The 25,755-nt window shown below is 54.0% G+C and overlaps 7 protein-coding genes across 7 annotated transcripts; 4 read left to right on the top strand and 3 right to left on the bottom strand.

The window, feature by feature from the left end:
• Positions 1–458: 458 nt before the first annotated feature.
• DICSQDRAFT_156384 (uncharacterized protein) lies at positions 459–2,746 on the bottom strand (the record flags this gene model as incomplete). The annotated part of the gene is made up of 5 exons (XM_007368012.1): positions 2,378–2,746; positions 1,662–2,006; positions 1,504–1,602; positions 1,224–1,440; positions 459–1,170 (listed from the first exon to the last, which is right to left on the bottom strand). The coding sequence occupies exons 1-5, from the start codon at positions 2,682–2,684 to the stop codon at positions 459–461; spliced, it is 1,680 nt and encodes a 559-aa protein (XP_007368074.1). The 5' UTR covers positions 2,685–2,746.
• A 413-nt stretch (positions 2,747–3,159) lies between these two features.
• On the bottom strand, positions 3,160–3,528 carry DICSQDRAFT_65670 (uncharacterized protein; the record flags this gene model as incomplete). Its single annotated transcript, XM_007368011.1, has 3 exons — positions 3,160–3,231; positions 3,291–3,389; positions 3,448–3,528. Coding segments are annotated over 3 exons (252 nt in total), but the record flags the coding sequence as incomplete, so codon positions are not given.
• Positions 3,529–6,534: 3,006 nt separating this feature from the next.
• DICSQDRAFT_65679 (uncharacterized protein) lies at positions 6,535–7,150 on the top strand (the record flags this gene model as incomplete). Its single annotated transcript, XM_007368010.1, has 2 exons — positions 6,535–6,704; positions 6,832–7,150. Coding segments are annotated over 2 exons (489 nt in total), but the record flags the coding sequence as incomplete, so codon positions are not given.
• Positions 7,151–7,735: 585 nt separating this feature from the next.
• Positions 7,736–9,218, top strand: DICSQDRAFT_65575 (uncharacterized protein; the record flags this gene model as incomplete). The annotated part of the gene is made up of 2 exons (XM_007368009.1): positions 7,736–7,939; positions 7,965–9,218. Coding segments are annotated over 2 exons (1,458 nt in total), but the record flags the coding sequence as incomplete, so codon positions are not given.
• A 1,090-nt stretch (positions 9,219–10,308) lies between these two features.
• DICSQDRAFT_65656 (uncharacterized protein) lies at positions 10,309–11,593 on the bottom strand (the record flags this gene model as incomplete). Its single annotated transcript, XM_007368008.1, has 2 exons — positions 10,309–11,329; positions 11,394–11,593. Coding segments are annotated over 2 exons (1,221 nt in total), but the record flags the coding sequence as incomplete, so codon positions are not given.
• A 195-nt stretch (positions 11,594–11,788) lies between these two features.
• Positions 11,789–12,687, top strand: DICSQDRAFT_172272 (uncharacterized protein; the record flags this gene model as incomplete). The annotated part of the gene is made up of 3 exons (XM_007368007.1): positions 11,789–11,834; positions 12,321–12,569; positions 12,629–12,687. 3 exons carry the CDS (start codon positions 11,789–11,791, stop codon positions 12,685–12,687), a joined length of 354 nt encoding a protein of 117 aa, XP_007368069.1.
• Positions 12,688–20,283: 7,596 nt separating this feature from the next.
• Positions 20,284–23,931, top strand: DICSQDRAFT_172271 (uncharacterized protein; the record flags this gene model as incomplete). Its single annotated transcript, XM_007368006.1, has 5 exons — positions 20,284–20,379; positions 20,430–20,618; positions 20,679–20,755; positions 22,965–23,073; positions 23,122–23,931. 5 exons carry the CDS (start codon positions 20,284–20,286, stop codon positions 23,929–23,931), a joined length of 1,281 nt encoding a protein of 426 aa, XP_007368068.1.
• Between the last annotated feature and the right edge of the window lie 1,824 nt (positions 23,932–25,755).

Here is a 25,755-nt window from a genome sequence, read left to right as displayed (position 1 = left end):
ACGACTCTAATCGACAGCAGTCGTATTCTACTGGGTCCTTCAGACTACCTTATACCGCCGAATACGACAGCCGTCGTATATAGTCCGGATGGTCGTAAAACTTCGGGTTGCACGACTACATACGATCGAATTCGACCGAATTCGACCCGAATCGGGCACGTTCTCACTGGGGATCATGAGCGGCGGAGTCATTTGCCGCCGCAATTCCGTGGGCTGGAACAAGTTCGAAGTGTGATGAGCATGGTGCACGGCGGTTATCCAAGTCGGAAGCGACCTCCGTCGCCTCTTCGAGGCTCAAGATCAAGTGAGCGTAACATCAGCCGTATGATGCACAACGCCAACTGCGTACAGCACAATAGATAGTACAATCGTCATCCGAATCCGGCTACAACCCATCTCCCCGGGTGCTGCAACCGCGATCTACCACTCACCAACGCTCCTGTCCCCGCCTTAGCGCATCAATCATCCTTCTTCCCAGAACCCACGCTCCCATTCGCACTCCCGTTACTCGAGTGCCTCAAGCTGCTAGCCCCTCTCGGCGGCGGCCCTGCAGCAGGAAGCACACTCGTCTGCTGCTGCGCGAACACGCTACCCCCTGCCCCTGTTGCAGACCCCGGCGTCGGCGTCGGAGGGAAATGTGCGTACAAACTCGGCGTACCCGGCACAGAACCCACGCCTGCCCCGACATGCGACGGGCTGTAGGGCGTGCCCACCGTCGCCGCTGTTGGGAATGGTGAGCTAGGCGTGTGCGGGGAGAGGTACGAGTTCCTGGGCGAACCTGCGCCCAGTCCTAGTCCATACGATGGACTCCGTGGGGTCGTCGCAGATGCAGGATTAGGACTGCCGGGGTACGACGGCGTATAGGGCGATGGACTCGGCTGCGGGCTCCCCGCGAACGTGCCCGTCAGTGGCGTGCCTGCATACGAGCCGTAGGGCGAGCCGCCCTCGACCGCCCAACCGTTACCGTGGCGGACGACGCGCTCCTTGCCGGGACGGAGACGAAGGTCGCCCGCACCGAAGCGTTTGCGGAGGTTCGCGGAAATCGACGTCGACTCGGCAGCGACGATACCGTTCGTCTTCTCGGCACCCGTGACAGCGTCGACGGCATGCGTGCCGATCTTCACCGCGTAGCCCATACAGACGAAGACGCCCCCGACCACTCCCGCACAGCTGGAACGGATTGCGTCAGATTATAGGCATGTAAACAGTGACTTTTGACATACCGAAGCAAGAACGCGGCGAGACTGGTAGTGCGTTGATGGATCGTCATATGGATCGGTTCGAGGTCGAACTTGAAGAAAATCCCTGGGGTACCGCGGTGGTGGTCGAGCACACGCGTGTAGTGCGTGACGCTGTACTGGTTCGTGTGCAGAGGCTTCGAACGAGGTGCGATGTACGTCGTGGGCACAACATGGAGGAAATACTGGTATGCGACGAATGCTACAGTGGATGTGAGACATTAAGAACGCATAACCAAGCAAGTACCAACTGCACGACACGTACGGTCATGAGCCATCTCGAACGAGTTGTCCAGCGGCTGGGTGATATCCGGGAAATACGGCCCGAACGAAAACTCCGTGATGACGTGCGACAGGTTCATGACTGCACTTCGCGTGATTAGTGTTTCCCCGACCCGACCAGCTCGAGCAGCCGGAACTCACACTTGTGGTCGACGTGTTCATGGCTCGCGTACCCATGCCCAAGCGTCGTAACGTGCAGGTTAGCGGTGACCCTCTTCGCCGTGATCGTACCGTAGATGCGGCACGCGCTCCCGTCGGGCTGGTAGTTGTACGTCGGTTTGAAGCTGCTTTTAGTGCGATGGAGGAGGGTGTCGAAGAAGCCGCGAGAGCGACGCGATTGCGAAACAGCCTGACGCGCAGAGAGCATCGCGGCATGCTCTTTCAGAGAAGTCGCCTGTCCGATGTCGAACTTGGTGCCGTCTCTACGGAAGCCGTCGCTGAGGTAGAGTCGGTCACCGACGGCGTCTCGGAGGTCGATGCTGAGGTCTAGAATAATGGAGATCAGCATCTGTACTTCGCCACGTATTAATTACGGAACATAGAGGTGTCCTCGTACGACTCCATGTGCGCGCGGCTGTATCCGCGGGGCAACGTCTACAACGGTCATCCTGTTACCTTTAACAGGTCGAAAAAAGAGCTGGGACCGGCAGTCACTGACATCAGAGGACAACCCCGACATGCAACCATAGATAGCGAGTGGGAATAGCATGCATAGATGCTCTCTCAGACATCGCGCAACCACTCACGAGACAGGGTACGCCAGATGGACGTACACTGTCCCGCGCCCGTCGGGTTTGTATGCACAGTGCTCATGGAGCAACGCATTTCGGACAATGTATGCAGAAGCAATGACTCACATTGGCAGGGCATATTCACTACCATATCCACATTGATATCCAAGTTAGCTGAGGGCATCTTGTCTACCCCGAACTCGAAGTCTGGCCACCCCCATATGAATTCACCCAGATCATTCAAAATAAGCAAGAAAGCAACGAAAGCAACGAAGAGAGTGAGGAATCCGCGAGACTCCGAGTGTGTCTTGTATGTCTCCGGGAGCTTGGGAAATGCGTCGAACTGCGCGAGGGGGGCAGGCACGAGCTCGTCGAGCTTAGTGAGGAGCGAGGAATCATCGTGCTCGTCGGAGGTCTTCGTCGCTGTTGCCATCGTCGCCTCAGAGCCGAGATTGGAAAGGTCGTCGACGACGAGACAGAGGATAGGCAGCTGCCAGAGCGACCAGAGGAGGGATGGTATAAGGCCAAATTAGATGATGCGTAAGCGCCCGGTCGACGTGTTCGCTCGACCCGTGACCTCTGTTGCCAGAGGTCTGCCCTCGTCCTCCTCGTCCCCAGTTTTACCGACCGCGAGGTTCATCCGAAGCTGCTCATGTACTGCATCGTTTCTATCTATCTATGAGCTCAGACTCGGCTGGCTTTATATGGCAAGCCGGCACTGTGATAGGAGTTCGACGTCTTGCAAGGTCACCCACGCGACCCATCGTCGCCAGTGGCGGCACCCAGCTCTGTTACATGCCTCAACAACTCCGTATAGCACTCGTGGGGTGATGGCGATGAGAAGATGCATAGGTCAATGCTTGGACATGGTGCTCCGAGTATACAGATACTACGGCCCTCTTCTCCTCCTACGTCGTTGCCTTCTCTTCCTCCTTAACATGGGACAACGTTCCGGGGTTGTGTGAGACCTGGTGTCCGTGCTACAAGATGACTGTCGGTATGTCATCTTTCCAGCTCAATTATGACGGGGCGCACTAACCTGGTTTGTATAGACGACCTTCGGCGGGTTCTTGACATCCACATTCAACATGTCGTCTCGCTCTTTCACGTCATGCTGGTTTTCGATTACGGCTTCAACCTAACACCGTGTGACTTAAGATCGTTCTGTTAACACTATCATCAGTGGCACTATTCACTTTGCCCGTACGTTTCCCCCCTCTGAAGTTAGTCTCAAGAGTGTCGCCCACCTCAATTGGTTGACCTTCTTTGTCCCGCACACCCTAATGTGGCATCAACAACAGCCCGAGCCGACACTTACTCTCACCAAAATCGTGGAATCACGTACTGGCATTGTAAAGTGAAGTTTCAGATCCCCTATGCTGCATGCAGCCTTGTCGTCTCTATCTATATAAGATTCTGTGGACTCCACCGTCGTCATGGGTCTTGCGCAACCGATACTTGGCGCCACACATTGGTGAAGTCATTTGCAAGCCCAGTGGGCTACCGCCTGGTTCGTGCTCCAAGGGCTATTTCAACTCTGGTCAGTGTTGTACTTCCTTCATTGTCGCTGCTGATACCCGCACTGAACATCCTCTTCACCAGGTCCACGGAGACGAGGTCAGCCAAAGTAGCGAACAGATCGGATCCCATGGAAAACAGCAGCGGGAAACCCGACGACGTGCCAGGACTACGAGAACGCAAGTCCAGCTACGAATACACGTGCGTAGTGTAACCTATGCCACGTTTTGCATAGTGATATATCCGAAAGTCAAGAGAAGGCCCCGCCAGACAATCTCGTCCTTCGCGGACGACGCTCCGGTGCCTCGGAATCCTAGGCAATCACCGCTCAGAGAATTCTACTCGAGGCTCTTGTGCCAAATGCTTTCACTAGAAAGGCGTCGTCGCAGACGGGACCGCTCGCCCAACGCTCCGAACACTACCGCATTACATGATCCACTCCTTTCGGCGTTAACCTGTGGGTACTATATTCATCCTGGGCAAGAAGTCGTCAACGTCCATGGGAGAGTGTCGCGTTCAGGATCCCAGGCTCTGGACAATAGGGGCAATGCACGGGCACAAATCATCGACGGTACGTACCTGTTACAGCCTCGCCATCTGCCAAGGACACTTCAATGCCGGGATCAAAAGAACCATGCGTCATGCTCCTCGTCGTTGGTACAGGTTCAGATGGAGGTATTCCTGCACGGCAGTCCCGTTCACTTACGTTATCCCACTCAACGCTCAAATTTCTAGGCGACTCAACGCAAGAACTGTGAACTGTTCCTCCTAAACTCCATGCCTAACCTTCATCTTTTGGGGGCTTGTGTCCCATGAGGAAGTCAGTAGTCTTCTGATATCCAGCTTCCATTGTCAGAATTGGCAGCTTCTATTTCCACAAACAGGGTTAGTATCGCCGAACTTCTGTATCAGGTAAGTCATGCGACTAGAACAATGCACTATACTGCCTCACGCCCGTGCTCGTAGAACATGGCGTTCGCTCTAGAAGTAGCGTTCGTGCCTCGCTGTCTCGGCGTCCGCGCACTGCCTCCGTCTACTTGTCAACATAGCCTGAGAAGCATGACGACGACGACGGCACCTTTCTGGACCAGAGAACAGATAAAGGGCACAAGGAGCGACCGGCTCGAGACCGACCCGCATCCGCACCTCTCTCTACCATGGATCTGCATGTTTTGATTCAGATAGAGCGTGAGCTGGAACGCGTAAGAGTGCTCATTGAGAGGGTTCAGGTACGAGACTATAACACTCTGTCTCGACCGTATAATGGTCAGCCCAAGCTAGCGTTTCCCCCTGCTGTATCCTGCCTTTCGGTCGCTAACCGCACCGTGCGTGTCTGCAGTACTAGCCCGGATTCCTGAGGACGATGACGATGCTACTGTTCCTCCACCGACGTACGCTGAGTCAAATGCAGCGTTACCCGTAGGCCATGCAATGTCGCCCAATGGTGGGCCGTCCCGTACTCAGCCAGGGCTGATAGCCTATCCTTCTCCTCCACTGCAGGGGGCACCTGCACCGCCTGAGTGGGGGGTTCAGAACTCTTGGATTGACTTCTCGGAAGTTTCAGATTGTGCGTCTGTGTCAATCGGCTCGTCAGGTAAGTGCATCAGCTCGTCTCACGGTACAATCACGAAGGACTGACGTTCTACATCACCGCATTGTGGCGTATAGCAGGTGTATCTCCAGACACTCAGCCACGTCGTCCTCCTTCCCCGACTCACGTTCTTGACAACCTCAGCCAGTTGTCGGGAAATTTGAACAAACACCGGCTCGAGTCGCAAGCTCGCCGGCGCCACCGACGCGATGCCCTCGGAGACTGGACATCGGACTCGGAGAATGCCTCCCTCTGGAGCATCACCAGTGCTCGCTCATCTCCTAGATCTCTCCCCTCGCCTCTGCATGACGATCGTTTGGAAGCTATTACCTCTAACGACGAGGACCGTTTCAAGCCTTCTCAACGGCGTGGTCAGGAAGACCTTTCTGATGTCCTTCAGTACACACCTGCTTCGCCTATGTCCCTTGCGCCATCGAGCATCTTGTCAGGACTCCCACCCCCTCCTATCAACCTCGCGAGCAAGCCACATGCACCGCCTGAGCGTGCAGCTAGTCCGTATGACACAGCTTCCGAGCGGATCTGGGAGCCTCACCATGTCCTCAAATCTTCGCCAGATGTCCTTGGCATCCCAGCCGCCGTTAGAAGGATGCAATCATTTGTGGTCGCTCCCACAGGTACCCGCTCGGTAACCCGGCACGACACCCGTGCTCCACGCCCTCTCCCGCAAGTTCCATATCAGCAGCGCGTAGCTGGAGTCCATGGAGTTGTGTCGGCTTTTGCTCCGAGTGGAAGCATGTCGAAGTCGTGGACAGTCAAGGTTGTCGAGGCTTCTCCGGGACCTGGCCCCCATTCGGAGATTGGCGCGCATCGTGCTCAGCCTACGGCAGTCCACCCAGTTCATCCAGAATACCTGTTGCGGTCTCTTCCGGCAGACGCACGCGGTAGTTATCGCTCTCAAAACCAATCTCCGCAGCCCATGCTCGTAGATCCTTCTCACGTTTCCTCTGTAGACTTTGTCGGTCTCCCAATCACAAATGCCTTTCAGCCTGAAGCTGTCTAGGACGCAGTGTCCTCCAGTCCTCTCTCGCGACATAGCACAGGCAGTCTCCCTCTCATCGCTGCGCTAGACAGCATTGCGATCCCACAGCTCGAGGCAATCCCGGCGCCGCCGGACGTGGAAAGACAGGCCCCGGCCATTCGCGACGCATCTACTTGGAATCCGCCCTGGGACGTCTTTCAGCTGGATGTCTTCAGAGGGTTCGATCACAGGCACATCGAGATTCATCGCGATCGGGACGATGCGGCTCTGTTGCGGGAGCTCGCAAGTGCATACGACGAGTTACGGACGTGGAGCGGGAAGTACTTCTCCTTCATGGATCTCTGGTAAGCAATCCTGCTGGCTTGTCCATCATGGGTCTGCTCCTCAGAATAACGATTACCGTGTCTACAGGTATGTTACTACGGTCAAGGTCAGTCCACTGAGGTCATCCCTGAGACATTTGCCAACAAGTCTGAATATGAGACTGCAGGGCGATAATCATGCGCATATAGTTCCACGGAGGATGGGCACAGAAAAGCATACACCGCCGCGCAATGCATGCATGCGATACCTACTCAAGCACCCTGAACACCAGGCAGGCAATCGTGAGATAGTGCGCGCTCTAACAGAGCAATCGGATCGCGGCGTTGAATTTGTGGAGCGACCGCAGTTCGGCCGTATACTCTGGGCCACCATAGCTTTGGCTTTTTTTCCGCTCTTTGTTGCGGTCGTCTACTCTTGTCTCAGGGGGGATTGGGCCGGGGGCTTCACCATCGGTTGTGAGTATTGATTTCAGTGTCGATCACTGGCTCATCCCAGCATCTGTGTCCTTACAGCGTTCTTTTCCCAAATGTTCGGTCTCCCATTAGGTGTTATGGCCGGCACCCTATTTTTGATGTATGAACATTGAGCTATATGATTTCTGGCAGACCGGTCTCGCACACGTTGCAGCTTTCGCAGCGGCCGTGCCATATCAAGCAGCGGGTCGGTCGTCATCATGCTCAATACCTTCGACGTGAGATTGTCGTTTCGGTAGAAAATTTTTTGGATTGCTTAGCATATCATTATTGAAATCTGCGGTGTATGACGCTCCTTTCGGGCTGTCAGTGAACGTATGGGGCGGCGGCAACAGGCATACGACCGCCTTTGGCCCCTCCTTGATCGGGAAAATCCGAGCGACTGCATAATTGCATTGAAAGCTAGCGCAGCATGGCCGCCGCGCGGCTATCCTACTGCCATCTCTCGGACCTCAATTGCAACTAGGCCACCAATTATTGATTATCTGCCGTCACATACGATTTCATCACATATGTATACTCATAATGACATGTGAGAGGCAGCCTCGACGTTTGTCCTTGTAGCTGATTTGCATAGGTTGACCCGACTCAACGACGACATCCTTCTGGAGTTATTCGAAATGCTGCGACCCAATCAAGGGCTTCGCCCTCTTTCGTGCACATGTCGCTGGCTTCGCAACGCAACCATGCCTATTCTCTTCAGTGAATGTCGCCAGAAGCTCGCTGTCTCACCTCGCAGCTCCCGGACCCGCCCGATCCTTCCATCCACGCTGTGGCCACATGTCAGGTGAGTCGGCGTGCCAGTAGTCAGTCATCGTATCATCTCACATCAGTTTTTTCAGAACATTGCATATCACATGCTACTGTCCTCCTCTTTCCGAGCGTATTCCAGATACCGAAGACCCATTAGTCTGCGAAGCTTTCAGTGGCGTCTTCTTCGAGAGGGTCTTGCATGAATTACCTCGTCTAACCACTCTGATCCTGTGGTCGTTTGACATCAAGAAACACGGCATATCCTGGAATACCTTGAAAACAATCCTCTCAATACCGCAGCTGCGCCACCTCCACTTTCATGAATTCTACCTCTCCCCTGTCGACGTGGATCATGACGAGTTCAGCGCTCTTGTGGTCGCTCCGCTTACCACCTTCCGCTATGATTTGCATAGCTACTTCCAGTTGTGGAACTTCCCATCCGAAATTTCGACGCTAGATCACCTCCTAAATCGGCTTCACCACTGTCTCGAACACCTCGAGCTCCCCGTGCAAAGCGCCCCCATCTCCGCAATGTCCAAGTTGGACTGGCCGTGTTTGCGCACATTCACACTCCGTGGAGAGTATCCGGTCTCCCTTACCACACCCATCGTCTCTCTCTTGTCACCAATGTCTTTTCTCCGCAGCCTTTCGCTGGAAGTCTCGCACCAACAGGGGATCAAAAATCACACGATTTGGCCCGAGGGCTTTGACGCCACGCTTCCATGGCCTGAGCTGGAGTGCCTCCGCGTGTCGCGTCCTGAATCCTCAGACAAGATCTATACCAATCTACCCTTTTCCCTAAGCTCTCTCGCTCTACGATCGTGGCCACATCAATGCATCCAAGCCCAGATGCAGGCAGTGTCGCGTTATCTCGGTGACCAGATTCGGTGCCCTCTCTCCTCCGCTTCCAACTTGTTCGATGTCATCAGAAGTTGTGATACACCGTACTTGAACACCCTTGAGGTAGAGTACAAGGAAGACATGAAAGAAGGCAGCTTGCTTCGGCTGATAGCCGTCAAGTTTCCGCGTCTCACTACGCTAGAGATTCATCGGTATCGGACAGAGAGGAGCGACAATATCTCACTGGTGAGTCGGTCTGTGTGCATTGTTCATCCCGGTGATCTGCTGACGTCTGTGTCGATAAATCCAGTCAGATCTCGCGCAGGCTTTAGCACCCCTCGCGTCTCTCAGCATCCTGAAGCTGCATCTCGACTTTCGCAACATGCCCCCACCCACGTTCGGAAGACAATTTGGCGGTCTTATTGTGGACAGACCACTTGTAGCCAACCAAGTGGTCACCTCTTTTGAAGACACGTTGAAGGTAGCCGCGTGCGAATTGGCCCGCGCGATGGCTACGTCTCTGCAGGAGATTTGGATGTTTAAACACAGGCCGACTTCAATTTGGATGGTCTTCCGCGTGACGCGGGCTGTATACGATGGGGACCTGCACGTGGAAGTGGTTCACGAAGGGAGTCACCTGTACTGACCTTGTCGCATTCTTTCGCAATGCATGTACCCTACATACGAAACATTCAACCCATCCATGAGATCTAAAGACTCATGCAAGTCCCCCCATTGCACATGGCGTGTCACTGCGCGCCTTGTACTGGCATCTATGCTACCCAAGGCGAGGCCGCGACTCGCCAGACCGAGCTGGGAACAGCCCTTCAGTGTGGTCATCTCCGGTGAAATCTTCGCCAAGGAGCCTGAATGTGGAACCACAGAACATCATGGTCAATACCGTCACGCTCCCGTGTGGCGCTGTGCGTCTTGGGTTTTGGAAGTGGACGAGTAACGGCTTCGTCGTCGTCGAGCCACTCTCGACTGGGGACCTCAAGAGCGTCCTCCAAGTACCGTAGGAGCATATTGTAGCCAAGAGTTCGCAAACTGATTAGACGCGATGCGCTTGTTGTCGTTTCCCTAGGGGAACACAGGCGATGACCTATCAAACAGCATTGTCGCCGATCACGTGTCAAAATACATTCGCAACGACCTCCTGTGAAATCATGAGCATGAGTTCCGATCCGCGAAACCCTGACGCACCTCACGACCGTCTTGGTCAAGGCGGATCTGCCAAGTATCGGCGCCTTCACCTGTCAAAATATGATAAAGAAACCACTCGCCGCCGTCATCCCCTCTCCCCAATAGCCGGAGCTTGTAGTCGGAGCGACTGAGGGCACGAGCTAATGTATTGGCATGGGCAGCGAACATCGTCTTCTGGTCGTGGAAATCCTTCGGACTGAGGTAGTAGCCTCCCCTCCGCGAGAGGCAGCTTGGTTCCGGGATTTCTGGGAAGTCGAGATGGAGACTGATCATCCGCAATTGACGCAATTCTTTTAAGCACAGAATGATATCCATCTATGCAGAGTAGAAGTTAGATTGCGACCTATACACAGAGTCAGGTACGTACAATAGCAACCTTCGCATTGTCGTCATCTCGAAAGCGATGGATCTCTAGGGAAGATATGGCGGGGAAGAGAGTTGCGATGCTTCCTAGCAGTGCACCGTCTGCGTAGTCGATGATGTACTCCAACTGAAGATGTTGGAGCAGAGGGACCTTGACGTCCGACAAAATCCGCCAGAGTTGGGAGGCATGTGGTATGGGAGAGTACCAACGTCTACAGTCCCCAGGCTTCCAAACATGTACGCAATGATGGGGACAACATCGGAGTGACAGACGTCGAAGGGTGGGGGGAAGATGGGAATACAAACAATCTTCCGGATCAGGATAGGAGATCGTTAACTCCTCGAGGTCTGGAAGGGGGAAATCCAGGGAGCATCCGCGTGGCCACAAGGCTTTCCTTTGGCTTTGGTCATCCCAAGGTAAGGAAAATAAAAGAGCAAGTTTGCGCAAATTAGGCATTCGTGAGATAACGTAAATGAGAGGCACATCGAGGTTAGGCGGATAAGCGCCGTCCAGCTTGAGTTCGCGTAGCCGCGGCCAAGGAAGCGATGCGAGCGTCGCGATCGGAGCGAGGTCGCTGGGCAAACGGAGACGTTCGAGGGAGAGGTTGAGGTTGCCAACGACGACGGCAAGAGATTCACGCTGGACATCCCCGTGCAATCCGAAGTGAGATGGCAATCGCGCGTAATGGAAGGTCGTGAGGCGAGCGAAGTGGTCGAGAGGAATTTCCCGAGCCGGAGCTTCTCGTGGGCAGAAAAGGTACGTCCTGATCGTAAATTCGCGTAGCTGAGATGCGGACAAGATCGCGTCGATAGCGTCCCAGCCAAGACCGTGTTCCTCCATCCACAGAAAGCCCACATGTACTGAACGCAACCGGGGCATAGCACGCAGTGCGTCTTTCAAGAAAGTGCTGCTTAGGACGCCACAAATCAAAGGGTCCGTAGCAAACCAAAGACGATCCCCCGGATACCTCATGGAACGCAGATCAGGGCAGTGATCCACGAGATGCAAGGTCCTTGAACGTCCGAGACGTCAGCGTCAAGGTGGGAGGTCGCGGAGAAGTCATCGGGTCCAAGCACCTCACGAACGGCCATAAAGTAGGCGGGAGGAACTGAGGGGTGGTAATGGGTCTTCTAATCGTGACAGTACAACTCTCAAAAAGCACAGGCGCGCAGAGCGTCCTCAGCCATCGACAAGTGAATGACAGCGAACGCAGCCCACGAGCAGGCCGGAGCATCTGAAATATGTAGACGAGGACATCGATGTCGAGTTCGAGTAGACTACGCTGGTTTCAGCATGACGGTGATACAAAACGACACATGATACGGCACCTGTTCTGAGTCATATTCTATCGGAGAGCTGGCAGGCTTGACCGTTCGGACTTGTGTTTTGTTCCTACTTAGCTTGATGGTCGTCGGTTTGATGGCCGACTTGCCCTAAACCCGGATATCTCACGCGCCTTCTACTGGCGTCTATGGAGACTGATATGGACATGGTGACGGGTTTGCTTTGCCCGGAATGTGCGTACTTGATCTTGTATGTAAACCTTGTCTGGAATGCGCTGGCTCGCGTGGATCGCCAAACTATCCCCACGTGCGGGGGACAGTGTATGCCTATCCCGCTTACACTGCCTTGTGAGTCTGTAAACCCTAGACGCGCAACATATGGCAGTAATTTGCATATCCGATCCCGGATATATCTGGGAGATAGCCTTTTCATGTAAGTCATGCTTGCTATGTACATTTTAATCTCAGAGTTGACCTCTAATCTGCAGCTCTTTTTGGGCCTCCTTAAGGCCGCAGGATGATCATTGTAGACGTTGCCCATCAGATGCAGCCGCGCGCCTGTCGAGTCGCCTCCATGTTTCGTAGTAATACGTGGCGAAGCATAGATGCTAATCTCTAGTCATTTAAGATCTCAGCATCAACCTCCGAGATGCCGTTTGCGACTGACTCTACCTCAGCGACGGCTTCCGTAGCGACGGCACCAAGTTCAACATCGGACAGGCGACTTCTCTGAAGGAGCACGCCGCGATGCTTCCCGTGCTCCAGGCTGTTTCGCGGGTCGCTCGCGCGGGTTCTTCGACACCCTCCTCCGCCGCACCAAAAGCAGCTTCAAGCCGACGTACAATTACCAGCCCGACGGGAGCGCGTGCCGCATCTACGGTACGATCACGGCGAAGAGGGTCACAGCTAACCTGCATGTCACAACCCTCGGACATGGGTACGCGAGCCATGAACACGTCGACCACAAGTGTGAGTTCTGGCTGCTCGAGTTGGTCCGGTCGGGGAAACCTTGCTGATGCGAAGTGCAGTCATGAACCTGTTGCACGTCATCACGGAGTTTTCGTTCGGGCCGGACTTTCTGACATAATCCGAAGTGACATCGTGCGTGCTCGCACGGATTGCCTGATTGAAACACCGGGACCTGCGCTAGAAAGAGTGACTACAATGAGTGCAGTGACTCAAATGCATCTAGTACTAATGGACGTACCACGTTAGGCACGATATGACTTGATCGTCAAATTTGGCGCCTATGTTGAAGTCGCTCAACGCAATTCAGCTAGCCGCACGCCACTACTTGTCCCCGAGAGTCACGTTCCACGGGATCTAGAAGACATGAGCATCCCACTTAGTGGATCAGATTCCGCCCCCGATGTCGCCTTCCCGAGCGATGTGGAGAGTCGCGGTGACTTCAGCGAGGTCAGTCAATACTGATTCCCAGTGAAAACTTACATGGGTTCAGCCGTTTTGGATCGGCGAAAGTCGTGCAAGAGCGGTTGAGGTCGGGAGGTCTCGATTTGAATTGGACGGAACATTTTAGGCGCTCAATGCATGTCTCTAATTGACCTTACGGTGACCAGATCGGACGTGTTTGTCCTTACACCGGTGACGTCGACATGTCTCTCACTTGGCTCTAACATGTCTATAAGGCCTCTCTTGAAAATTATGTGTGCTAATGAACTAGTGGTTGTGCCCTTTAGGCAAGCTACCACACGTGTTGCTGTTTGCTCCTACTCTCAAGACTTCTACAATCCTCTAACCCGTATCGCCGCTCCAGTGCCTCCCCCGCTGATTCGCCGTGCTCACCACCCCTAATTGTTCCCCATTTGTCCCCAGACTCAAGGAGTTAGGCATGAGGGGAGGGCCAGAGAGGAGGAGGTGTTGGACTCGAGGATCCGGAGGAGTTCTTCAGTACGCTAACCAACATCCACACACTGCATTTTCCCCACTATTTTCCCCCTTACTATTTCCCCCTTTTCTCGGCATCGATCTCTCCCCTCGGTGAGGATGTGATGTCATGCGCTTTAGGCGCCTATGTTCGGATTCGCTCGATGTAGATTCTGTGCCTCTATCCACTACGTCCACCATCTCCATCCCTTCGTTTGCAAGCCACTCACACTATGTCGCTTCTAGAGGCACTGCTCCTCAATACTGCCTCCTGACAAGCCTACGCAGACAACGGTGACAAAAAACAATGTGCGTACCTCGCAAGACAACGCAGTGGCCTTCCCAACTGGACCTGAAGGGAGCAAAGTATGTACCAATCAACTCAACTCACCAGATTAGGTCCTGGCTTCACTCATTCTCCTAGGTATACATGCGCAAATGGTACACAGATGCCATCGGCACGTTGGAGGCCTTCAAGGCACACTACAAGACCCTGAGTCCCTCGGATCGCAGGGTAGGTCGCTTGAACTCTTTGCCTGTGCCTCGTTGCTCAAAGGCTCGATGCAGAAACTTGTACGCATTGCTCTCTGGTAGACGGTACGTGAGGAGCACCGCTATTGAGTCCCATTACCGAACCCTACTGATGAGGCCACCTTCAGGTCATCGCAAGTATCGCAATCGGGCGCGCTCAAGTCGAACGTCGGAAGTGTCGGCCTCCCTCCTGTGTCGGTGGCTCCCATCACAGCAGCTCCACTGCTGCATGGTACGCGTGCCAGTGGCATAAGAGGTTGATCGCATCTGTATCCCACCAAAACCAACTGTTTCCACTGTGATCCCAGTCCATTCCGCTGTTCTGTTTGTCGCTGTATCGTACCGTGTAGCCATACGACGACATCCAACTTTATACAGTATCAATCAATTTGCATATAATGACATGTTTCAACGACAACCGTCCCTGCCCGACCAGAACCGGACGCGACCCGAGCGCAACTAGCTGCAACCGATAACAAACAAGCTGACCCGAAGTATGGTTGTATGATATCGTGCGACCATACCACCTTATCTAACCGCATACAGCCAAAGTAGGGAAATCAGTAGAATTGAGATTACGGTCGGGGTTCCCTACTAATTACCGTACTAATCGACCTAATACAACTAAGCCCATGTCTATTCTCACTGGGACTGATTGATGAGATCTCCTAATATTGCGCGACACATTGACTTGTGACGTATATACAGGCAACAGATCATCACCCTTCACCTACGCAAGCCAGACGTCTGCATGGCTTCTTCCCGGCCCCTATGCTCACGCCCCAATCTTACCAAGACTCAGGACCAGATCCGTCGACGAGGCATCCGAACTGGCAGAGGCTAGCATCAGAAACTGGTGCCCCACAGGCTGCCTGAATGTGGCACCCTGCAGGGTGCCGATGGACTATTAGGTGTGGACAGTGTGAGACGAACCATCTGATTAGTTATGGCTATCCACTGATCGCTCAGGCTCTTTGATCCATAGCTGGAGGCGGGCATAATCGTCTACTGTGCCATTGATCCTTTTGCAGCACACCGTGAGGGGCGGATGTGAGTAGACAGCCTTTCCTATTAATGCAGTCGCGTCTGATCTATACATGATCTAGTGAGATCAACCCTGGCGCAAGCTGGATATCCTTGAACAAAAATGGCCTCTCAGGGACCCTACGGATCCGTGTACACCCGACTGGAGCCCCAGAATCCCCATCTTAGATCAGTCAGGATCTGAGCGTCCGACATGGACAATTCGTCTCCTGTCTATGGAGTTTTACGAGCAAGAAGGAACAGAATGGAAGTCTATCGAGGGAGGCAAGATGAACCTCGAAGGAGGTTTACAAGTAATCTTGGACTCTGGTGACCATTCATTGTCGTCTGTGCTAGGAGCAATCATTGACATTGCAACTTCTCAGGCCATTCCATGTCGTGGGTTCCGCATGAGGTGATTCGTTGTCTGCGCGAGGTTGTTTTTCCTTGCGCGCGCAATGATGCACTCGAAGAAAGGCGAAAAGACGCGCCGGTCGAGTTCTCTGACGTCGCAAGAGCGAATTCACAGACCAGCGACTATAACTACAGCGTTAGTGGCCGCAACCCCAGGAGGACCTTTATCAAATATGAATTTTGGGCTGGTGATGGCAAGACGCGTGGAATAGTTGTTCATGGACCGATGAGTGAATTTGTTTGGGGTCTCAAACCCCGCCGCTCAGATGATCCCGTAATCGAAGGTCTCCTTTTCAATCCTCCGCCTACATCACTTCCCCCTGGTACCGCAATATGGGGCATCGTAAGTGTATATGAGTCCTGCAGGGCTAACAGCACTAGCTAACCAGATGATCTTAACCAGAATTTCTTCCAATCTATGTTTGTCGCCCTTCACATGCCAGGGGTTCAAAGCACGCAGAAAGCCTACGTAAGGCTCGCTCCGCAATGGCCCTCGGAGAGGACGAAGTACGGGCTACCGCCACTAGACTGATAGATGGAATACTTTAACGAGACAGGTCCGGAGCGAATATGTAGGAATATAGTGTCTCATGACACGTTGAGACCGTAACAGAAGCCATGTGATCCAATATCGCAGATGAGCAACCACTTTTCTCTGCTACCAGCCCTCGTCAGCGAGTGCCGTCTATGACAAACGTCACCAAATTCTGCGTCAACTTGGACCGCGTCGGTGACACCTTTTGTAGTCCAAAATGCCAATTACTCATCCATCCAGATCTCGCGGCCGCGACAAGCAGATCCGCCTCACCCACGGGCGCATCTCCTGGACGAGGCCGTCTGCACTCTGCTCAGAGTGGCGAGCACGGCAGAAATTTTGATGTCCTTCCTAAGCATACAAGGTCCAACATCTGCGAACGGGTGAATCGAGGGGTATTCTGTAGTTGAGGTACAAGACAACGTACTTGTACCGGTGGTGGACAGCCCCGAAGTCGTCCAAGAAGAGCTTCTGCCACTTGTGCTGATGGCAGTACATACATCGTCGGACAGTGTCGTACCTATCATCAACGAGGCGACGTTAGGCTTGTGCGTCCTGACTTGCTCGGTGCGGAAGATGTTCTGGGGCAGCGTGTACACGTCTGATCTGACCAAAAACTTGCATAATGCGATTCCTGTGCTGGGACGCGTGGTGTTGAGAGGCCTCGGTGCGGCCAAAGTTGCACGATCCTGAGCATCGCGGCCGCGGCTCCGGGAGGTCTGACTGCGAGAGCACATACCTCGTTTCGTGGATTTATATCAATTGCGGATGCCACTATGAGGTCGTTCTCGCTTGCGGGACTGTCCTCGGTGGTGTCCACAGAAGTCTCCGCCATGTGGGTAGCCACGCACGCGAGATGTTTGCGTCAAGTACTGCCTGGGGCCGTCTTCATGTATGCCTGTCATTATATGATACCGGGGGAGAACGCGGCAAGATATAACTGCGAGGGCAGGGATGAGAATATGCATACCTGTGTACATGTCACAGTGTATAGGCGGGGTATACAGGCATTGTTTGCTCACCTAGAGGTGACAAACCCGTCCCTGAGGAGTTTCTTGAGTATGCATCACGACGGACACCACCTGCCAGGAATCGCTCTTTGCCGCTCTTTGTGAGAGTGTTTAGGTTCTCTGGGCAGGTATAACTTGGCCTTTCCTAACCATTACGCACCCGTTGGCATGACTCGGCAAAAGGATAAGTTAGGACTATCCAAGCACTGCTAGCACCGCGTGAAGCGCCAGATTACGGTGGCAGGGAACATGCAGGGAATCTGTGTATTCCACGCATATTACCCACGGATTCCCCAGTAAATTCCCCCTTGATGGGAATCTGCTGGGAACATGCACATTCTCTCTAAATTCCCTCAACATCCCCAACCGCTTCTGCAGATTTCAATTGCAAGGGGGACTTGCCTGCCCAAAATCACTTATCCGACCGCGATGACGTCATCGCATGGTCCAATATCAACCTGCCATTGTGTCCATTCACGTCTTGACTTCGTACTTCTTGCATCCCCTCTGTATGCCTATCTCCCCCTTGGTACGTACTGACCATTGACTCTCGGATGACAGATGATGTGTCAATATGCAGTTGTTCTCTCATACGGGCATATGTTGATTAGGGCAATAGTATGTCTCTAGTGTTGTGTGTGAAGTCCCATAAGTCTGATGGCATCTAGCAGGTTGTCCCACATTCATCGATCATCATCGATCAAGACTGTGAGTACCCAGTTTCAACATTACAGTGCACTGCTAATCCTGTTCAAGGAGAACTCGAATACCGACATGGTGAGTGCATATGTTAGGACTGTGCCGCCGGAGTTCCGGGGGTCGGGATCGGAGCTGGGCGGACACGGGAGGAGGACTTCGGCGAAGCTATTGGCAACGCCCTGAGGATCCCGATGGTGTCCTCGATTTCGGAGTCGGGGGTCGGGCGGAGATTGGACGGAGATTGGACGGAGATTGGACGGAGATTGGACGGAGATTGGACGAAGGTTGGCAGAGAACGGACGGAGACAGGAAGAGTAGATTGGATCAAGATGACCGATAGAGTACAAACGGAGCGTAAGGTAACAAGATATCCGAACTGAGGAACGCTGCACTAAGTCCGGGGGTTTATATACTAAGAAGCCGGTGTCCCTTAAGTCCAAATTGGAGGTGGAGGTCCGATCGGAGGTGGCGGAATACCGACGCTAAGTGGAGAAATGATGTAAGTGGCGCCAGGCACTGATATGGGAAAACGGACATTCCAGCGGAACTAGGGTAGACGCTCGGAAAGCCATATGGGCCCCGGCGAGGAACGGAAAGGAAACGGAAAGGAAATCGGAACCAGTACGTAAGTGTCTATTCGTAAGCAAGTCCGGAGGTCCGGTGGAGTTAGCGCGGTGTCCGACGGAGTTCCGGAGGGACTTAGGCACGGAATGTAACAACAAGACCCACTCGGAGTCTTGCGGCTTCCTCACACTCTCGTTGCTTTCGTCTCTTTCTTGCTTATCCTGGAGGATCTGGGCAAATCCATATTGCGAATCCATATTGGAGTGGCTCAAATCCAAGCTCGGGGCGGACAAAATGTGGAATCTGGTGGTAAATATACCCCGCCAATGTGAGTACTCGCTTCTGTATACATTTCCCGGAATGCGTTGCTCCATGTACACTGTCCATACAATCCCGACGGGCGGAGGACAGGGTAGGCCTATTCGGCATACTCTGTATCGCGAGTGGGTATCCTGACTATCCAAGCGCACCTGATTGTAACACATATTCAATCTTTCTCGGTTTAAGAGAAACTACATACGCCCGGAGATCATGTTCTCGCTGACATTCTATGCAAACGCTTCAGCGTGGGAAAACACCATCTTTGCCCTCGCAAAGAGCGTGTCGTTCGCCACGGAAATGGCTGAGCTGTCGAGGGTGGCTCGTACTCAGGCATGCTACTCACCGGTACGTCCGCGAACAGCCCGCAGCTGAGCCTATCCCCCTATATGCCCTTGTGCCACGGCGGCCCTAATCCTGCATCTGTGACTACTCCGGGAACACCATTGTACGTGCCGGGACTTGGTGCGGGTTTGCCAAGAAACTTGTACCTCTCCCTGCAGACTCCCGGGTCGCCATTCCTGACAGCCATGACGGTGAGCACACCCTACAACCCGTTGCACGTCGGGGCGGGCGTGGCTGCTTCGCCGAGCACCCGGGCTTGTACTCGCGCTTCTCCCAGGGGCGTGTTTTCACAGTAGTAGAAGAGGGAGCTTCCTCCTGCTGCAGGGCGGCGGCCGCCGAGATGGGCGAGCACTGGTGATTGGTAGGTTGCAATGGGGAACAGGGTTGCGGTTGCGCTACCCGGGGACAAGGGTACTAGCCAGATTCGGACGGTGGTGGATTATCTATTGCATTGTATCTAGTTGACCTTGTGCATCATGAGACTGATGTTACACTTACTTTTTCCTGAGGCTGCAAGGAGGTGGCGGGGGTCGCCTCTAATCTGAATAGCACCCGTGCTACATTCGTCACACTCGGAATCGCAGCGGCAAATGACTCTTCCACTGCTCATGATCATTGATACGCTGGGCCCCTGTGTTGCTTGCGTTTTCTGGGGAAGCTTGGACAAATGAGACCCTCCTTTTGTTCTATCGTTTATCAGAAGTGTTCGCAACGACTCATGTTCTCATTGCAGATCCTACCTCATCCTAATTTCGACGCCTCGTGGTACTGGTTTGGTGGGCACGGCGCTGGCTTGTCCTCGCTTCACCTGCTATTGTCTTGGAACACTGGTGATCTTGGAAGAAGATATCCACGACAAGCAACACTCCGTTGTATCGATTGCGGAACACGAATTGCGTTGCTTATCTACTACTTTCGTCCCACGGCAGTTGGTACTCACCCCTCGCAGGAGGGTGCTGTTAGATTGCATCGATGCTTCACTATTACACGGATCTATCACAGTTCAAACTCGATGTTCGGAGATCTTTCAGGGTACTGGCTCTGCGGCGAGAAGATACACCGCGTTGTTTCACTGTGCTTCTAGGATATTTGGTTTGCTGTCCAAGGTGCCTCGAATCGTTGCACGAGACTCAAAAGCATCTCGTCTAGTTTGATACTGACATTTATTTTATCTTTGTAGATGCCACTTTGGATCTCCAATCAGCGTACACTGACTCATTATGTAGATATCCTTCAGCAAATTATTGGCGCCCGATGTCGAACGAGTATATATAATCAGAGATTCGGAGTCTTTTATCCTGTACTCGCCCCTCCAAGCGAGCTGTCCAGCCCTATTCTCTCCACGTACGCTTCTACAACGATGTCATTGAACAACACAGCGGACTCGGATCTTCCAACTCAACCCCTTGTCATCCCCATTTACGCTCCTCAAGAGCCAGCTTCTGCTATTGGGAGAGTACGTGATGTCACCATAATCTATCTCACCGCTCATTCCTGGTGACTCAGTGGCTGTCGGATATGATCCACATGGGCCAAGTCGACTTTCGACAACACAGTAGTCTTAATCCCGACGAGGGCGGATCTCAAACCATGGTCGGCAATCGGAACAGACCACCCCGAACTCCTCAGACCACTTCCGACGCTGATACGACAACCTCTACTGATATGGAACCTACCGTCTCTGATTCTTCAGAGGTTTGTCCAGTGACTATGCACAACTATTGGCGTCGAGCTGAGAGTTGTGGACGAGAACAGGATATGTCTTATTTGTCTGATTTTGCTCGTGATGGTCTTCAGGATGACTACAAAGGTATCGTCGTTGGAGTTGTGACGTGCGTGAGAGTTACCTAATAGAAAGAGTAGGCAACTATCACCTGAGGTAATCAGACCGGATGTAGGTCGGATAGTCTCCTCAGTTGTTCGAGGTAGTAGTGAAGGGGTTAGGTAGATGGGGGAGGTGTGAGGGGTTTGTTATAGTGATAGGCCTACACGGAGGCCAGATGAGAACCTATCAGAGGCCTCAATGGATATAAGCAACTTCTGATGATATATGTTACCGTTGGTACGCCCACCCCCTATCTTTTCGTTATTGGACTACTCCTTCTCGTTGCCCTCGTGTACACTCCACCCCCCTTCCTGTTCCCGGCGACCTATGCTTACCTTCCCGTTCCTCCGTCGTCCGCCTGTACACTATCATCCCCCGTTCCGCCCCCTGACGACTATGTTCCTAGCCCCGGCCCTCTCCCTTAATATTTCCCCTTTCGTCTATATGACCGGACCCTGAGTCCGACCCTGACCTTTTCCCTTTTCGGTTACATTACTTTACCCTGACTCAGACCCCGACCCTTGTTGTGCCCCTTTCCCTTTTCGGTTACATTACCTGACCCTGACCTAGACTCGGGACCCTGCCCCGCCTCTATCCCCTTTCAGTTATATCGCGGGACCCTGACCTAGGCCGTGTACTATACTGGGCCCAGCCTCGACCAGACGCGTTCCTTTACAGTCTCCTCATACCTCCCCACTTTGGTCGGTTCCCTCCCCCTTCCTAATACGGTCGGTACCCCATAGTATTAGTGTTGTGCGGGGCCGGGCCGGGCTCAAAACCCCGGGCTAGGGCCCGGCTTTGGAGGGCTCGGGCTCACTGAACTCTCAAGCCGGGCCCTAGTGGCGGGCTCGGGCTGGGCCTGGGTCGGGTCGGGCTAAAGCCCAGACTTTAGGTCTATCACATATACATGAGGAAGATGCATTTGACACGTACCTTTATTCGTATGGAGGTCTTGCTACATGTTAAAGAAAGTGTAAGCGGCATGCTCATGGCCACAATTGGCGAAGAGAAGACGGTAGGGAGCGAGTGAGCGCTGCAATCATGAATCAGGCAGGTCTAGCGCTCACCCTATCGGCCACTTCCATCTGCACCACGTCCATCGTGAGGCAACACTGTGTAGCTTGGTGAGCCGTCCCTTACTTTTTCCTAGCTTGACTTACCTTTTAGCATCTCAGATGCCTGTACAACACCCTACACAGTCTGATACAGAGGTACCCCACAAGCCCGGGCTTGAGGGCTGGGCTCAGGCTTGCAGAAGTTCAAGCCGGGCCTGTCGCGGCGACTAGGCGCGTAGACTCGGATCGACGTTCGGCGACGACCCCGTAGGCGAGCGGCAAGGAGCCGAAAGGGGAAAGAGAGAGGGAGAGGGATAAACGTGACAGAAAACTCGACGAGGGCAGAGCGGAGGTCGGCACAAAGGTACGAGACCTACGAAAGCTAGTCTTCACGCAGACAGCGACAGACTAGTCCCAATGACCAAGTTATGCGTTAGCAATCAAAGGGAGATACAACGCTATGGTCACTCACCTAGTCCCAATGACCAAGAGGTCGAGATGGGGACTAGGGAGCGCCTAAGGGGGCCCTTATATACTAGAGGGGCTGCTTAGCAACCAAGGACAAGGCGCGAGAGCGAGGCAGTGAAGATGACAAAGGAAGAACAAAGGGCGAGAAAGAAAAGGCAAGAGCATGGTGATCACGGGAACGGAGCATGTGGCAGTGGGAACGTATCTACAGTGTCCAAACTGGGATGGGCTAAGAAAGGAAATGGTCCGAAAATGGAAGGTGGGCGTCAAGGGGAGGGGAATGGGCGGCAAAAAGGGGCGTCTATCCAGCGTCCGTGACAGGGCCCTCAGGCCCTGAAAGCCTGACGCTGGGCTGGGCTGGGCCGGGCTTTTCGGGGCCGGGTACCCGGGGCTTCAGGGCTTGGAGCCCGGCCTTGCACAACACTACATAGTATATAAGGAGGCCTGTAGTCAGTAGAGGCTCCCCACTTCTGTTCTCCTCTTTGTTACCTCCTGTATCCCTATATCCCTCAATCTAGGGACTTGCGCGATACTCTCTCCCCTGTGTGCTACACCGCATACTTGGATAAGTCCGCGTGATAAGTCTGGATAGACTTGTGTTAGTACTTCAGCGTAACATTAGAACAGAAGTTCTTCCACCACGCCCTGGATAGGATTCATCGTGGCGCACTCTATTTGTCAACTCGCAGATAGACTTCGACGAACGCACGGCCGTGACCATACTACGGTCAATTACGTCGACGACGAGGTAGTCATCTACAACCACAACCGCACCCCCGAGGAACATCGAGCGTACAACCTAGTACGACGCCAAGCCACACCAGCGGACGCTGAACGTTCCATTCGGCAGCTCGACGAAGCATACAGACGTGCGACCTACCAGGAAGGATTACTCCTCGATCGACCGGTAGCACCGACGCCTCAGAGACAGGCAACTATCGAACACATCCGTCAACAGACTCTTGACCGGATCGGAAGGACTCACGCACGAGCCGTCCTTCACAGCCCCGTTTGGAACGAATATTGCCTGAGCGTCGGTTCTTGGGCACCAAACCAGGCAAGCCTCGAGTTTACTATCCTTGACGAACTCGAGCATTGGGTACTCCGCGACGACGGGTACGACGGGTACGACGCGGACGACGAACTACCATCACTCGTCAACACCGAGCAAGAATCATCGGCAGGCAACCCCTCGAGCCCCGAACCACTAGACATCTTCTCCTTCCTTACGAGAATTCGGGACAACGCGAGCGCGTTGTATGACATCACCAACCACCATTCGACCCTTACCCCGATCTCCGAGCAAGCACACATCCAGGTTCTCATCGAACAAGTTCAGCAGGTCGTCAACACCCTTCATAATCTCCAACGGCTCGTCAGCCCACCCCTTCCCCCCATCCCCGTTAGCCACGACCCAGAAGAACGCCACAGATCCAGTTACTTTGCTGCTCGAATTCGCGAACAGGCCGAGAATCTTCATAACATTCAGAGTCTTTTGGACCCGGACTTCGCCGAACACTGCCGACGCCTACATCTACTCATTGGGGCCAGGGAACTATACGAATCTCACCGTCGCATCATTCGAAACGGATACGAGTCCCCTGACGCTAGTTCCGATTCCGACTATTCGGCGACTCTACGCAACTTCCACCTGGACTAGGTACCCCTCCGCATGAATACGCAGCGGACCGATTGCGCCCAACATATTCACCGATACAACCCCGAGAATCGACGCGACATCAGCTTCAATAGAGAAGGACAGAACAGGCGCAATTGCAATAACCACCTGTGCCCCAACCGATACAACGGACAGAGCAGCCCCAACGTTACCACCGGAAACGCGCCACAGAAAAGGCAGGAAGCCTTGATCCGAACGACTTGGGCCCTCAATCGAACAACAGCCCCCTCCCCTCCGCGCAGTCCTGCTACCCACCGCATGAGTTCCCTACCAGACATAGCGAACAAGCCCACCGAGGCTACACCTTTGTTGGAAGACAACCCCGCTCCTCAAGACGACGACGAAACCATCACCCCCCTTCGCGGTCTTCTCCAGGAACACCCGGACGAACCTCCCAGCGACGCAGACACGGCAACGGAACCCATAGATGCCACTATGTCCGCAACACAGCAAGAACAAGCTCAGACCCGGGTCTACTCGTTCTGCACAACGAACGAGCCGAGCGTCCCAGACACCCCACCTCGTTCCAGCCTCCCCAGTTTCCAGCTTGGAAACGTGTACACTCCACAAGACAGCATCTCCTCTCTACGCCAGGCGACAGGGGCCCAACCCGGTCAAACCACTTGCTACACCAGCAGTGGGATCCCGACAGCACAACCTGTGATACCACCTACTACTGCTGCACCGCCTAGTGGCTCTCCTTCGCCCACTGGCCTACCTCACGACGGACCCCCTCCGGGTGACATACCCCCGTACGACGATGGACCTCCCCACGGAGACGGACCCCCTCAAGGCGATGGACCGCTGCAGGGTGGCGGACCTCCGCAAGGCGGCGGGCCCCCTCCGGGAGGCGGACCCCCTCAAGGACCTGGTGGACCACCTCCTGTCGTTCCTCTCGGCGTACCAGGCATCCCCGCCGGACGAACCAAAGTCCGCGCCCCCAATGTTTTTGACGGAGATCGCGACAATCTACGCACCTTCCTCAATGAACTCTTCCTGTTCTTCGAGGCACGACCAGCCGACTACGCCACCGACCAGAGCCGCATCGTCACTGCCCTAACATTTATGGACGGACCGAAAGTGATCGCCTGGAAAGACGGATACATCGCCCAAGCCCGACGAAACGGCTGGAACACCTGGAACGCGTTTGAGACTGTCTTACAACAGACCTTCCAGCCCATCGAGGAAGCCGCTATGGCCGCCTCCAAGCTGTACCACCTCGACTACCGACCTGCTGCACCAGACACCTTCAATGCGGAATTCTTCCGCCTCTGCGCCCTCACCGGTATACTCGAAGACAGTGCTCAACTGTCCTTCTACAAGGAGCGTCTCCCAGAAAGCATGCGACGACGGGTTCGCCTCACGTACCCCATCCCCACCACCGTTAACGAGTGGGCAGCGCGGGTGTTGGAGATCGAACACTCCAACTACGAAGAACGCCATCTGCGCCAACTCGAGGGACGCTCTCGCAACGACCGACAAGGTCAAGGCTCGAAAGGGCAGTCTGCTCGTCCCAATTCCATACGACGGGTCGACGCTCCAGCCATGAAGGAAGACAGGGAGAAGAAGCAATGCTTCTACTGCCACAAGACTGGTCACATCGCACGTGACTGCCTTAAGAAGAAGGCGGACAACCGTGCCAGGGGACGACAGCCTGGACAGAAGAAGCGGAAGGTGTGCAAGGTCGATGAACTAGAGAATGGCGAAGTCGCCGACGATGAAGACAATGGCGAAGACACACCTGACAAAATGATCAGTCAGGTCGACGTAGACGATTCGGATGAGGGTTTTTGAACGGGCAGTCTT

This window comes from Dichomitus squalens (assembly GCF_000275845.1).
Source record: "Dichomitus squalens LYAD-421 SS1 unplaced genomic scaffold DICSQscaffold_31, whole genome shotgun sequence".
NCBI lineage: Eukaryota > Fungi > Basidiomycota > Agaricomycetes > Polyporales > Polyporaceae > Dichomitus > Dichomitus squalens.
This window is presented reverse-complemented; position numbering and strand designations above follow the sequence as displayed.